General features: G+C 39.1%; 1 protein-coding gene across 21 annotated transcripts in view; it reads left to right on the top strand.

The window, feature by feature from the left end:
* The first annotated feature begins 1021 nt into the window (after nt 1-1021).
* Nucleotides 1022-14086, top strand: part of mark3a (MAP/microtubule affinity-regulating kinase 3a) — a 36079-nt gene continuing 23014 nt past the window's right edge. For 19 of the 21 annotated variants that reach the window (XR_013767417.1, XR_013767418.1, XM_079174571.1 and 16 more), the window contains exons 1-4: nt 1022-1346; nt 6417-6599; nt 7223-7276; nt 12727-12775. Coding sequence is in view for 19 of the 21 variants with exons in the window: in XM_079174571.1 (XP_079030697.1) it covers nt 1296-1346; nt 6417-6599; nt 7223-7276; nt 12727-12775 (337 nt within the window). In the remaining 2 variants the exon portion in view is untranslated. Of the gene's footprint in view, nt 1347-3664; nt 3761-6416; nt 6600-7222; nt 7277-12726; nt 12776-14086 lie in introns of those variants that run through there. The other 2 variants (XM_079174570.1, XM_079174582.1) reach the window with 2 other exon arrangements.

Raw genomic sequence — 14086 nt, 5'->3', positions numbered from 1 at the left:
TATACTACTAAACTACTACTAAACTTCTACAACATTAAAATGTTTTTACATTAGTAATAGTAATAATATTCTAAAACAAAATAACACATTAAAAGTAATCATTGTGCATATTGAGAACATTTTGAATTCAAGACTTTTAGTTTTTAAATATGTAATTATATATAAATATATAATTATATACTATATATATATATATATATATATATATATTTATATACTATATATATATATAATTATATACTATATATATATATAATTATATACTATATATATATTATATATAATGATATATAATATATAAAAATATATACAATATCATTATATTATTATATTATAATTATTATTATATAATATATGATATATATGATATATTATATATATATATATATATATATATATATATATATATATATAATGTATTAGCTGATTCTATTTTGTTTTTAATTAATAATCTAAATCTGTAATTTAAAATAAATGTAGTGGAGTAAAATTATAAAATGTAAATACTCAAATAAAGTTAAAAAAACAAAACTCAAAATTGTACAGTACTTGAATAAATGTACTTGGTTCCATCCCACCACTGTTGATAATGAAAATAACAGTTGTTTGTCTGCTTATGATAAAACTGTGACATCGGAGCCTTGCAGGGATCCCTGAACGCAGCCTAATCCAGCCCAGCCGCTGAGTAGCCATTTTGGTCCCACCTAAAACAGACAGAGCAGCTTCACTTTGGGTCGTCGGAGATGGAAGAAATCCGAGTCGACGGCGAGTATTTCAGCCACCGAAACCTCGTGAATCCCTCCAGGAAACATCGGCAGCTGACACTCGACGCCATGGCTTCTTTTTAAACAGTTGTGGGGAGAAAAAAGAAAAAGCCTTCTTCTTCTTCTTCTTTTTTGTAGAAGTGTCGACCGACAGCGCCTAGTTTAGTTAGCTTCACTTGACTCAAACAAAAAAAGGACAGACGGACACTGATTTGATTTTTTACACCGGGGGGCGGGGGGGGGGGGGGACACGAGCGGTATGCACGCGCCATGTGAATAAGTGAACATAAGATTATAATGCTATTTTTTATTTTATTTTTCGAAGTGAGGGCTTTATTTTTTTTAATTTCGGTCCCTAACAGTTCAGGTGCTCCTCTCTAACTCGTCCGGGTTGGTCTTTTGAAAATTGTCACAACGCAATAATCTCTGGTTTTGTTTCGGTTACCGGACTGAAGGAGGTGTGACATTTTCATTTTTTATTTTTTTGGGACATCAGACGTCGACTGGTGGGATTAAGGACAAATAGAAAAGATGTCAACAAAAACTCCTCTGCCAACGGTCAACGAGAAGGTGACTGAAAGTGTGAGTATTAAAGGGTTGTTTATTGGGTGTTTCTGTAAAATGTCATTTAAAAAGGAGGTGGATATTGTGCTGATTATGTTGCATGATTGGACTTTTATATTATAGCTAATTGTTTCACACTGTCTTACCTTAATCGTAAACAAGCATATCCTCTACGTCAAACGAGCTCTTTAATTCAATTTCTTTTATTTCTTGGGAGTTATTTACATTCAAATTAATGTTCTTGTAATACGTTTTAAAAAAGGTAGAAATTATGTAGATATTTAGGCCCAACCGAGGAACTAAACTACAGTACTTTGCCTGCTGATTCTGGCAGGCAACAGTAGTTTCTGTCTGGGCTCGCTTATTGGCTCTTCCCAGCTGTCACTCAAACGGTTTCAACCGTTCAGCTTCCCTCGTTAGTCCTCAAAAGTCCCGCCTCCTCGTGACCAACTCATTCTCCCGTCCGAAAGAGCGTTGTCGAGGCAGCAACAATGTAGCTTCCGGTCAGGATTTCCAAAATTAAACTCGTCTCTAGCATTTTAAATGTGAAGAAATAAAAAATGTAAAAAAATAGAATTGTATATACCAAACGCCACGCTGAAGACCTCAAATTATTAACAAAAATATCAAGGTTGCAACTAAAAGCTATTTTCATAATCTGTCAATCTTATTTACATCTCATGCAACTATTATTTTACTTATCGATAACTCCTCTAACATTTAAAAGTGTGTAAAATGTCTGTTTATAGTTTTCCAAAATTGAAGGCGCCATTTCTTAATATATTTTTTTCTTTCTGACAAATTGTCTAAAACCGTAAAGATATTTAAACACAAATGAAACAAACTTCCAAAACTAAATCTACTATTTATATTGCTATAACTGCTTTGCACTTTCTCTGAATGCTGTAATCCAAACTTAATCTTTTTGAGTATTTTTTGTTCCTGTTTATAATTTATATAACCCACTGAATTCATGACAAACATATAAATACTCTGATCTGTGTAATCATCAGAATGACTCATGAGACGAGACGTTTTATTGATCCCTGTAGACGACTGAGACCTTTCAGTATTCACAAAGACACGACTGGAAACCAGCAGAAGCAAGCAGTGAAACAGATGAAATATGTTTGCTTTTATTTATTTAACAGGTTAAAACCCACTGAGATAAAATCTCTTAACGATGGAGACGTGGTCAACGTACACACAATAGATTACAGAGTAAAAAGTTAAGTCCATGCATCACCAGAAGAAGTTAAATGGTCACAAGTGATGTATAAAATATACATACATACATACATACACAAAAAGACATGAAGTTATGACAAAATTATTACGCGCTTTTGCAAGAACGAGACGTTTGCAGACGTGACGTTGTGTCATTCTTGTGTTTTCTGTTTTATATTGATTAACTGAGATAATACTCAGTTAAATTGATAATGAAGATAGTTTTTATTACACGTGAGCTCATTGGACAAAATCAACTGCCCCCAGAATGCATTGCGGCTCTTCAGACTGTCCAATAGCGGAGCGAGAGTTTCAGTCATGAGGAAAAACCCCGGAGCTAATAATAATGTACTTTAGAAAACATTTAACGCTGAAATATTCGTTTACATTTGGCTTACAATAATTCTGAAAAATATTAAGTTGAGTGGAAGTGGTCATGTTGATGTATATTTGCGATAACAGGTTTTTATATAATAATAAATATATATATATATATATTAGTATATTCTGATTGAGAATGTAGTATCAGTGTGGAGGAAGTATTCCGATCTTTTATTTCAGTAAAAGTATCGATACAACAGTGTAGAAAATACTAATATACTGTTACTAATATAAGTAGAGAAGTATTAGCATCAAAATATACCAGAGGTGAAAGTACTCTTCATGCAGAACTTCTCCTTTCAGAGTAATACATGTTACTGGAGTATAAACATTTATGGATTAATGTACGTGTACCTTTAATGTAGCAGCAGGTTCACGTGGAGCTCATGTTAATCATTTATGTATGATCAATTATAACTTTTAATTGATTTATGTTTTACATTGTTAAACTACAAAGTAACTCAAGTTATCAAATACATGTGATGGAGTAAGATGGAGTGCAAGTGGAAATACTTGTAGTAAAGTACAAGTACCTCATAACTGTATGTAAAATGCAGTACTGGAGCAGATGTACTTAGTTATGTCCCACCACTACACTGTCTTTCCAACACTGAAAGCAGCTGACTCGGTGCTTTTACTCTGAAAGGACACTGTGCATGTTTCCGGGTTTCAGTGTGTCCTCCTGTACCCGCCCCCCTGTCTCTCTGTGGTTATGTGGGCTCTGAGTTGGGACGGTCTGGTTGTAGTGGGAGTCTCTGTGGACCCCATCAGTGTCCTGTAGAAACATGACGGGCTCCCACGCAGCCAGGAGACACCGCAGCCTCGTGAGTAACCAGCAAACTCTACTGCGACTTAAAGTTAAAGGAAGTCGTTTGTTAGACAGAAAACATAGAAGCGTAGCACATTTCTGTGTCCTTGTATGATTAGCAGATGATATGCTGGAAGTGGAAAAACAGTTTAATGTGTCCCACGGGCTTTTACTTCTTCTTCTGTGGTATTCAACAGTGACCTTATCCTATTTTTATCTCTCCTGCTATCACTGTAGGAGGCCTAAAATATTCCTTCAGTGACTTATAGTGTGTGTGTGTGTGTGTGTGTGTGTGTGACCTCATTGAGGTTTATGGCATATTTCATTTCGTGGTATCTGTGAAGGAATTCACATGAAGGATTTTAGAGTTTATTGTGATGTTGTAACTTTATATTCTGTGTAATCTGCTTATTTCTGCTGTAATATCTGCACAAGAACTCACAGAATACGTTCTGTGATAACTTTATGTCTTTAATTGGATTGGGTTCCTGTGGAGTAAATATAAAGTAGAGATTCCTTCTCTTCTGTTGTGACTTTGTGTAAAAGTCTGAACTCTTGTTGTTCGTTTCCTTTCTTGGGTCGTGGGCCCTGTTCATTGTCTGCAGGCTGAATGGGGTCAGTTAGTTTGGGGATGGGCAGAGGGCACCGCTGCTAATGAGGCATCGGTCGGACAGTCGATACCGAGGCCGCACCGAGTATCTATCTAATTTATCTAATTATTTATTGCTGTTGGGACACAGAGGGGGGGGGGGGGGGGGGGGGTTGAACACAGTACCCCCCCAAAATAAAATCCATCAGACGGAGCAGTTCATCTTTGATTATAGTGAAAATAAAAACCAGAGTATATTGGGTTGTTTTTATCCATTTTACCTCTGAAGACAAACAGCCTAAATAAATGAATATACATTAAAGATGTGAAACATTTAGAGCAGAGGTGCTGTTACACACCAGATAGTTAAACTCACTAGACCAATGCATGCAGATCTGAGAACAGTCTGGTATGGATTTACCTTTTTAACTGTTAGTTAGTGTGTAGGAGACGTTAGTGTGTTAGTTAGTGTGTAGGAGACATTAGTGTGTAGGAGACATTAGTGTGTAGCAGACAGTAGTTGGTGTGTAGGAGACATTGTGTGTTAGTTAGTGTAGGAGACATTGTGTGTTAGTTAGTGTGTAGGAGACATTGTGTGTTAGTTAGTGTGTAGGAGACATTAGTGTGTTAGTTAGTGTGTAGGAGACATTGTGTGTTAGTTAGTGTGTAGGAGACATTAGTGTGTTAGTTAGTGTGTAGGAGACATTAGTGTGTAGGAGACATTAGTTAGTGTGTAGGAGACATTGTGTGTGTTAGTTAGTGTGTAGGAGACATTAGTGTGTAGGAGACATTAGTTAGTGTGTCGGAGACATTGTGTGTTAGTTAGTGTGTAGGAGACATTAGTGTGTTAGTTAGTGTGTAGGAGACATTGTGGGTTAGTTAGTGTGTAGGAGACATTAGTTAGTGTGTAGGAGACATTGTGTGTGTTAGTTAGTGTGTAGGAGACATTAGTGTTAGTGTGTAGGAGACATTAGTGTTAGTTAGTGTAGGAGACATTGTGTGTGTGTGTGTGTGTGTGTGTGTGTGTGTGTGTGTGTGTGTTAGTTAGTGTGTAGGAGACATTAGTGTTAGTTATTGTGTAGGAGACATTGTGGGTTAGTTAGTGTGTAGGAGACATTAGTGTATGTTAGTGTGTAGGAGACATTGTGTGTTAGTTAGTGTGTAGGAGACATTGTGTGTTAGTTAGTGTGTAGGAGACATTGTGTGTTAGTTAGTGTGTAGGAGACATTGTGTGTTAGTTAGTGTGTAGGAGACATTGTGTGTTAGTTAGTGTGTAGGAGACATTGTGTGTTAGTTAGTGTGTAGGAGACATTGTGTGTTAGTTAGTGTGTAGGAGACATTGTGTGTTAGTTAGTTAGTGTGTAGGAGACATTGACTGGAGTGTGAACATTTTATATGATTTTAATCAAACATCCAGGAGCATCAAAGTGTTCCTACTCAGATAATCTTTAAATTCATTAATATGAGACCAGTTTTAATTTAGCAGTTTGCTTCTCAGAGGATTTATTCAACAGGGAATTTAATCTGTTACAATTTTGATAATGGATTGAATCATTTAATTCATTAACAATTGATTGATTTTAATCCATGAGATGTGAGGATTTCAACCTTGATAATAAACTGATAAACACGTATTTGAGATGTTTTAGACTCTGGATGCTTCTCACTATTTGTATACATTTCACTGACAAAATGATTTAACAGTTAATCAATTGGCAAAGAAAGGCAAGTTTATCTGTAAAGCACAAAGTCAATTCAAAGTGCTTCACATGAAGCATAGAAAAGAAGGAAAAACTGCATAGAAATGTGTTTTTAGAGTTTTGTAACGTGTATTTAAAGATGTAATATCCTCTGGAAGTGTGTTCACCTGTGTGGAGCCCGTCTGTGTATTAATGTCTTTATTTGGTTGACGAGATGATGAAACTGCCTGTAAACCGCTGAGTTTATCCGCCATCTGTGGACGCTGAACTATAAATATCACCCGTTTATTTCCTGCAGAGTCTGAGTGGGAACGTCACGCTGGGTCAACGTGAGTCACGGCGTGTTCCTCTAACGCACTCTTTTTTTATTTTCATCCTCGCAGCACACGTCTCACAGCAATGGACGCCAGGAGATCGGCACTCGCTCGGCCCGGACCGGCGTTCGATCCCGCAGCTCCGAGGAGCCTCAGCAGCCGCACGTCGGCAACTACCGGTTGCTCAAAACCATCGGCAAGGGCAACTTCGCCAAAGTCAAACTGGCCCGACACATCCTCACCGGCAGAGAGGTGAGGCGCTGTGATGTCACGTTAACGGAGTTCAGCTGACGGCTTCACAGACGCTTTACTCCGGTGTTTCCATTGAATGTGACCACGTTCAGGAAGTAAAGGTTTGGCTAAATTTAGAGATGCAGCAACCCGTTAAGTGAACAAGTTCTCCCACATTAGTGAAACCTCGACACTCTGAGCTGCAACTACGAAACCAGAAACTAGAGGAGCGTCTTCTCAGTTTGTCACTTAAAGACAAGAGAAGAAGTCTGAGGTTTGACGGCTGGTTTCAGCTCTGGAGGGATTTTAACCGCGAGGCCGATATCCAGTTTTTATTACAAGCTATGCATTTATGTTCCCGTCACATGTGTGGTCTGTTTGTGTTTTCTCCGATCAGAGAGTTCCTCGTTTAATTCAGAATTTTTCTTATAAATCTGCTTGTTTGAACATCATTTAACGTTTAAGAACTTTGTCTCAAAAGTGAACAAAATCTGGAGGAAGTTTAAACTCTTATTGCTCTCAGATTGTTTTTAAAAGTTGAGTTCAGCCTCTCTGCTGTTTCTGATTGAGTTTCCTCTTCCTCACACTCCTCCTCGGCTGTTTCATCTTATTTAACTCCTCGTTGTGTGTTTTTCTCTTCACAGGTGGCGATTAAGATAATAGACAAGACGCAGCTGAACCCAAACAGCCTTCAGAAGGTAATCTACCCCCCCCCCCCCCCTGCTCACGCTGAGGCACAATTAGTTTATAAATTCATGAAGCACAACAGATTGGGTATTAATTGTGTAAACGGGAAGCAGTGCATGCTGGGACTGAGCATGTGTTGAGAGCTTTATGATTTCAGTGGGAGGCCTCAGCTCATCATCGACTATAAGAAGTACTCTGCTCTATTACTACAGTAAGAGTAGTAATACCGCAGTGTACAAATACTCTGTTACAAGTAAAAGTCCTGCATTCAAAATCCTACTACGCATCAGCATCAAAATATTTAGCAGTATTTGATTGGACACATTTTAATCGCTATTGCTTGCGAGTTCAGTCTATATCATTATTTATTGGTTGATTTTATATTTTGCATTAATCTGAATCTGCCAAATAACTGAAGTTATTAAATACAGTTAATGGAGTAAAACGTACAATATTTCTCTCTAAATGGAGTGAAGTACATGTACCTTAAAGTTGTACTTGAGTAGATGTACTTGGAGACTTTCCACCGCTGGGATCTGTTTCATAGTTTCTGAAAACAAAGTAAATAAAACTTCAGGGTCTCTTTTTAAAAAGAGCCTTTTTGTTTTTATGAACGTTTATTGGCCTCATAGAGAAACTGAAAATGTCTACTTTGTCCTTTTTTCTTCACACTGTTTGGTTGTTGTGCAACTGGGAGTGTTTGGCTGTTAAATCAACCAAATCAGGAAGCGGGTTTTTCTTTTAAAATGCACATTTTCAGAGTCTGCAGCGTGAATTCCTCTTTTTATTCTGTTGTTGTTTTTGGTCTGAGAACGAGCCGATCATAACTCTGATTCTCTAGTGTTCACTCGTTAGCTGTCTGTCTGTCTGTCTGTCTCTGTCTGAACATTTTGTCTGTCTCTCAGTCTGTGTCTCTCGGTTTCGTGGAAGCGAATTCTTTTTTATCTCATCAGACAGGGGGGGGGGGGGGGGGTTTTGGCTGCGATGGCTGGTGGTGGTGGTGGTGATGATGACGATGGTGGTGATGATGATGTGTTGATGTTCAGCCGCCGCCCAGCGCTCGTCCCTCCCAGCGATCGGCTGCTGGTTTTCCATCAGTTTTTCCAAAGCTCCATTGATCGGGTCCTTTGTGTCTCAGAGGCCCTTTGGCCCTTTCGGCTGTGACACCAAAAACACTGAGTCATGACGCCGCTGTCCACGCTCACACAAAGCGGGGGGGGGGGGGGTGCTTTGTGTGAGCGGCCCTTGTTGTTTTTTTAGGTTCCTGCTCAAACGTCAAGGAATTTGTCAGGTTATTATTTCTCCTGCTGCTCAGCAGGGATTCAGATTTCCTTTAATGTTTATTTTAAGGAACTGGAACACTTGAAAAAAGAAATTACTTCTTAATATACTTCTTTTGTAATGATTGACACTTTAAACGTTCCCGTTCCTGTCACATGTTTCTATTTATACACGTTCTGGTTCTTTCTTTCTTGGTCGATGAGTTGGATATTCAGAGTTATAGGAAACCCTGACATGGATCAGATTTGTGGATTATTTAAATTACATTTTATTAACTTCTCCTCCATTAATTTACCCTAAACTGTTATTTACGGAAGAAAGAACCGATATCTGCCACCTCTGATTGGCTGTTCCTCGTCTCATTGACAACGATGGACTTGAGTAGTGAGTGCTGTTCGGTCTTTATGAACAGGATCTGTTGGCGGTGACTTTAACACGTTGACTTGTTGGTATTTTAAGACTCGACTGAACGTCATCGGGGACCTCAGGTGTGCGTTTGAAACGCTGCGTTCAGGTTTTGAGGAACTGGATGTGCTGTTTGTATTTCGCTCCTCTTCGGTATCGGCCAGCCTGACCTCTTATGTAACGAAGAACTGGAGAGAAGCAGAAAGCGTCTCATCGTCTCTGAAGCTGCATGTTTATTTTCAGCCTCTGTTCTTAATAGTTTAGAGGCGCTGAGTCGACGTTCACATCTGTCACCAGCTCCAAGCTAAACGCTCTCAGCTCCCACTCTTCTCCTTCTTCTCCTCCTCCTCCCTCCTCCTTCCCTTTCCTTCCTCCTCCCTTTTCTTCCTCTCCTTCCCTCTTTCTCCTCCTCCTCTCTGTCCTGACTCGACCTGCTGATGGTCTTGTTGTCGTCCGGGGTCAGAGGTCAGCGTGTTGATTAAATGTAAACGTCGTCTGCTGAGGTTTTGCTTTTTATTTTTGTGTTCACAGAGCTGTTTAAAAAGCCGCAGATGTCGTTTAAAGCAATGTTTTAACACCTGGAGGCAGAAAACTTATGGCTTCATATTCAGACAAAAAAAAAAAGACTTACAACTTGCTAAAGTTCTGTTCATTTGAGCCCTCACGACTTCCTGAACTCTGTTAATTTGAACCAGAGTGTTTATTCCCTCAGGTGGATTTGTTTGTCCAGATGGGAACAATAACACTCGAGCTTCGGAGCGAACAAATAAGTGAGAAGCAAGTTTCTCCTTTTTCAAATAATTCATTTTTAATGAAATCCACACCGGGGGTTGAATTACTGCAAGAACGTTGCTCAGACGTCCATCGTTGTTAGCGGATGTCGCTATAATCCGACACGGTGGGATTGAAACATTCTGTTTATGAGCCTCGGATCAGTTATAATGGAGGAAAATGCCACAAAGGGAAGTTGACAGAAGGTGTGATGTCACTCGTATTGATCAGAGACGTGGTCGTGTAATCGGGACTTCTTGGTTGCGTCACTGCGGTGGAATGACTGGATCACCGGCGGGTTTACGGCCTCGACCTCACGGTCGTGTTATGTGGTGAATCACCCGCTGTTTGTTTTTTCTCCACTAATTCTGTTTACTGCATCACATACCTGACAAAGTGCTTCCATGTTCTGTCAGAAACTAGAAGGAAGTATTAAACCGTTAAATATATCCGACCGGTTCGCTGGTTATCAGAATAGATGCTCTTCCTTCCAGCTCAGATTTGTTCCTATTTTCAGTAGAATGATCTCAGTCTGAGTGTAGTGACAGTGAGGAGCCCTCAGGCTCTGCTCCTCTTCCTCCTCCTCCTCCTCCTCCTCCTCCTCTTCGTCAGACATGTCCTGGCTCAGTTTGTGAACGTGGCTTCCAAACCGGTCGACTCGGTCCTGAAGGCCCCGCTGACTGGAGCTCATAATTAACCCCTCGGTTGTCTCTGAAGTGAGATTTATGGTCTCCGTACCGCCCACAGCCGGATGTGGTCGTTCAAAATGACTAGCATTTTAAAAAGTGATACTTATCTTTGAAAACTATTTTATTTTTGGTGCTTTCTAGACGGAAACAGAAGGATGGAGACAGATGACATCAACATTAGTAGAAACTAGAAAGAAATGTATTAATAATCTCATAAATATAAAAGATTCATGTCTAAATATTTCTTATTTTGTGAAAGAAAAAGCCTAAAGATCTAAAAACGCAGTGATATGAAACAAAGACAAGCAAATCCCTAATATTGAGAAGAACATTTTTACATCACAATCATGTAAACACTTTGATAAACATAAAAATAATTTATGAAAGTTTTGAGTAACAACTGACCAAATAATTTCTTTAAACTTAACTAATTATTCGAACGCTAACGTAGCTTCACCATTCCTGTCTCGTCTGTTTTGATTGTACTACATTTCCCAGAATGCTTTTAGCTGTTCAACGATGATCGTCATAGACCGAAGTTGTTGTGACGTCGCTGTTTAAAATGGAACCAAAAAGAACAGTTGGGTCTCAGAAGGATAAATGTGGGAACAATTAATTATCCGATTAAAATGTTAAAAGTCAAATCTGACTGATTTAATAAATAATCTTGATGTTGAGCATTTGTTACGGCTTAAAGAGAGTGAGGATCTGTGTGATCGTCTGTTTTCTGTCATTGATGGAACAGTTTGAAGTCGTTTCTTCTCTCTGATATCCGTTTGTACGTTTGCTTTAAAGGTGTTTTTTTAGTTTTCTGGCTGCAAAAGACTCACGGTCCGTAAGCAAACACTGTGGCTACTCGCACCGCATGAAACATTGATGCCTTTTTATATTTTTACGGACGGGAAGAGGGCTGGGTGTAGTTAACAGCCGATCAATAATACATAGCACTCACTTCTTTCTTTTGTGCCCTCGTACGGCGGAAGACTTTAAAAGGCACTTTTGGCCGTTACGATCAGCTGTTCTGGTCACTGTGGATGTGCAGGAGAGCGTGTGTCCACTGACTGTCTTGTTGTTAGAGGTGGAGACGTGACGGTGCATGTGGAGCTGCCTCCACCTCTCTGCGGGGACTCCCGTGGTTTCTGGGGTTCAGTGGTGACGAAATGATCACGTTTCCTCGACTAATGTGCTGATGTTGCTGCAGCACAAAGACCAGCGTGTGTGTGTCTGAACTCATGATGTCCTGTGAAGTGTGTGTGTGTGTGTGTGTGTGTGTGTGTGTGTGTCCTCATCACCAGCAACCATGTGACACAAATATCAGAGACTAGGCGGTGAACTGACATTTAAAACATGTACGATGTGAACACCCTTTCACATTTAAATTATACATTCGTTATTGCTTTGACATGGGAATGCAGCTTAATAAGTAAGTGCATACTGCTGTTGAGTTAATGGAACTAAAAGCACAGTTAAGAGACTGCGGTATATTGACTTTGTAAAGTATTCGTCTGATGTATTTCCCTGGTTTTCCGGTACTTGTTTCTCTACAGTACTGTAAGTACTATCAGGGCTCGTTCGGAGGACGGTAGTAAACTCACTATCGACACGTCACAACCGTATTTCTTCCTACAAATCCTGGTTGAAATCAGCAGGACGAGAGCTAGTTAACGTTAGCCGTTAACAGCCGGTGGACGGTCTTGCTTGGTGCCGTTGATTGACATGATGTGTTCGGGCTCGAATCAATAAAAATGAGCGTTGGGTGAAGGTAGATTCTATTGTTGTGATGATGTGTTCAAATGTAATCTTGTAAGACGTAGTCTCTGCCGAGAAACTTTAATATACACAGTGATTGAAGCAATTTAAAGTAGATAATGGAGAGTGAGTTATGACCTGTCGACCTGAAAACCAGCATGCACACGGTAATAAAAGAGTGCATGTTGAAGTGCATGTGATACAACATCTGTTTTACTTTTGTTTTTGAACCTGGTGTTAGATTGGATATTGAGAATCGTTGAATTTCACAGGTGTCGACCACATGTCTGGTGTCTTGACATGCTGAATATTAGAAATGGACGCTTACACCGTTTAAATGGACAGACAGTTCATGTGTTCACTCATAAAGTTTACCAACCTTTGAGTAAAATGTGTCACCGCTCTCGTCAGTCTGATTTATTTCCCTTTTTTTTAATAGTGTTTTTTTACACACTGCTTATTTAAGTTTACGACTTCTTATATTTGTCCGTTACTGTCCTGAGATCACCAAATATCCCTTTTAATAACAATAAAACTATAAACTTCTTTTCTCTTTTTCATTGCAGCTCTTCAGAGAAGTTAGAATAATGAAGATTTTGAATCATCCTAATATAGGTAAGTGGGTCTCACACACTCAAACACTTTAACATGATTAAATATGAATGTGTGGTATATCTGCTGGAGGACTCCAGACACGCAGGGCTCTCTAACCTTTGACCTTTCTGTCACTGGACGGTCACATGATCCTCCTGCAGCACAGCCGGTATTTCATCAGCTTGTTTTTTACTTGCTGATTCAGCTTTTTAGTTCCTGTAGTTTGTGTAAGAACACTGGGACCCGGAGTTTGTCTTCTAGACCAACCAGACGAGACTTAAGCTGGAGGATTGTTGTGAGATTAGAAAGGAAGCCGTTTTTATGAGCAGAACAATCTTTGGCATCAAACATCCAGCAGCGAGAGGAAATGCCAACTAACACCAAACCACTGCAGCAACAAGCAGCCGACGTCGTCACAACCACAGCGTGAGCAGAGAGGAGGAGGCCTCGTGTTGTAGCTCAAGATCATTATGTTCACGAGCAGCTAGTCTGAAGAATCGTTTCTCGATCTCTTCGCTTAATGTTTGGGACAAAAATTCAAAAGACAATTCATTAAAATGTTGTAATTCTCTAAGACAACTGAAGGAATATATTTAGGTTTTTAAGAAGATTTTTCTTTTTAAGAAAGGGACCAAAAAAAATAGTTTTTCAAAGCACATATTAAAGTAAGTAATTGACGTCCAGGGTTTGATTATTGCTGTTAGAATTAGAACAGATAGAGCTTCACACCAAGTAGCTCCAGGCTCTTCAGACAGTCGCCATCTTATATCAATAAATACCCACAATGCATTTACAAGCACACGGGACTCAGAACTATCAGTCCAAACGTAGAAAGGAAATACTTTAGATAGATAGATAGATAGATAGAAAGTACCCCAAATAGTTTGTAACCGTCTATTTATCTATTATTATGAATGGTTATAGGCTAAATAAAATCAGGTACTAGCAGCTTTGGACATTTTGCACCTCTCTCCTCTTTTTGTTTCCTGTCCAATAACAGCAGAAATGGCAAAAAAATGTAAACTTTGAACAAAAAAAGATAAATACAAAGTACTGTGGGCGAGGTTTAAATATTGCAAAAGCTTGTTAATAAAAGTTCTAACGAAGAAAAGCAGCAAATCTTCACATTCAAGAAGCTGGATTCAGCAAACATCTGGTTTCTTTCTCCTTAAAATAACCTCTGATTCATTCATTTTGCAGATTTCTTTTTCTATCAAGCAAGCAACTGTTTCAGCTTTAGTGATGTTCATAAGAACCGAGGCTCCTTTTCTTGTTCATGAACTTAATTAAACACACCAGACAAGTCTGCCGTGGTGTGTCTTGGTTATAAGG

The sequence above is a fragment of the Pholis gunnellus genome (assembly GCF_910591455.1).
Source record: "Pholis gunnellus genome assembly, chromosome: 15".
NCBI classification, from domain to species: domain Eukaryota; kingdom Metazoa; phylum Chordata; class Actinopteri; order Perciformes; family Pholidae; genus Pholis; species Pholis gunnellus.
Note: the sequence above shows the minus strand (reverse complement) of the source record. Positions and strands in the feature narration are given on the sequence as shown.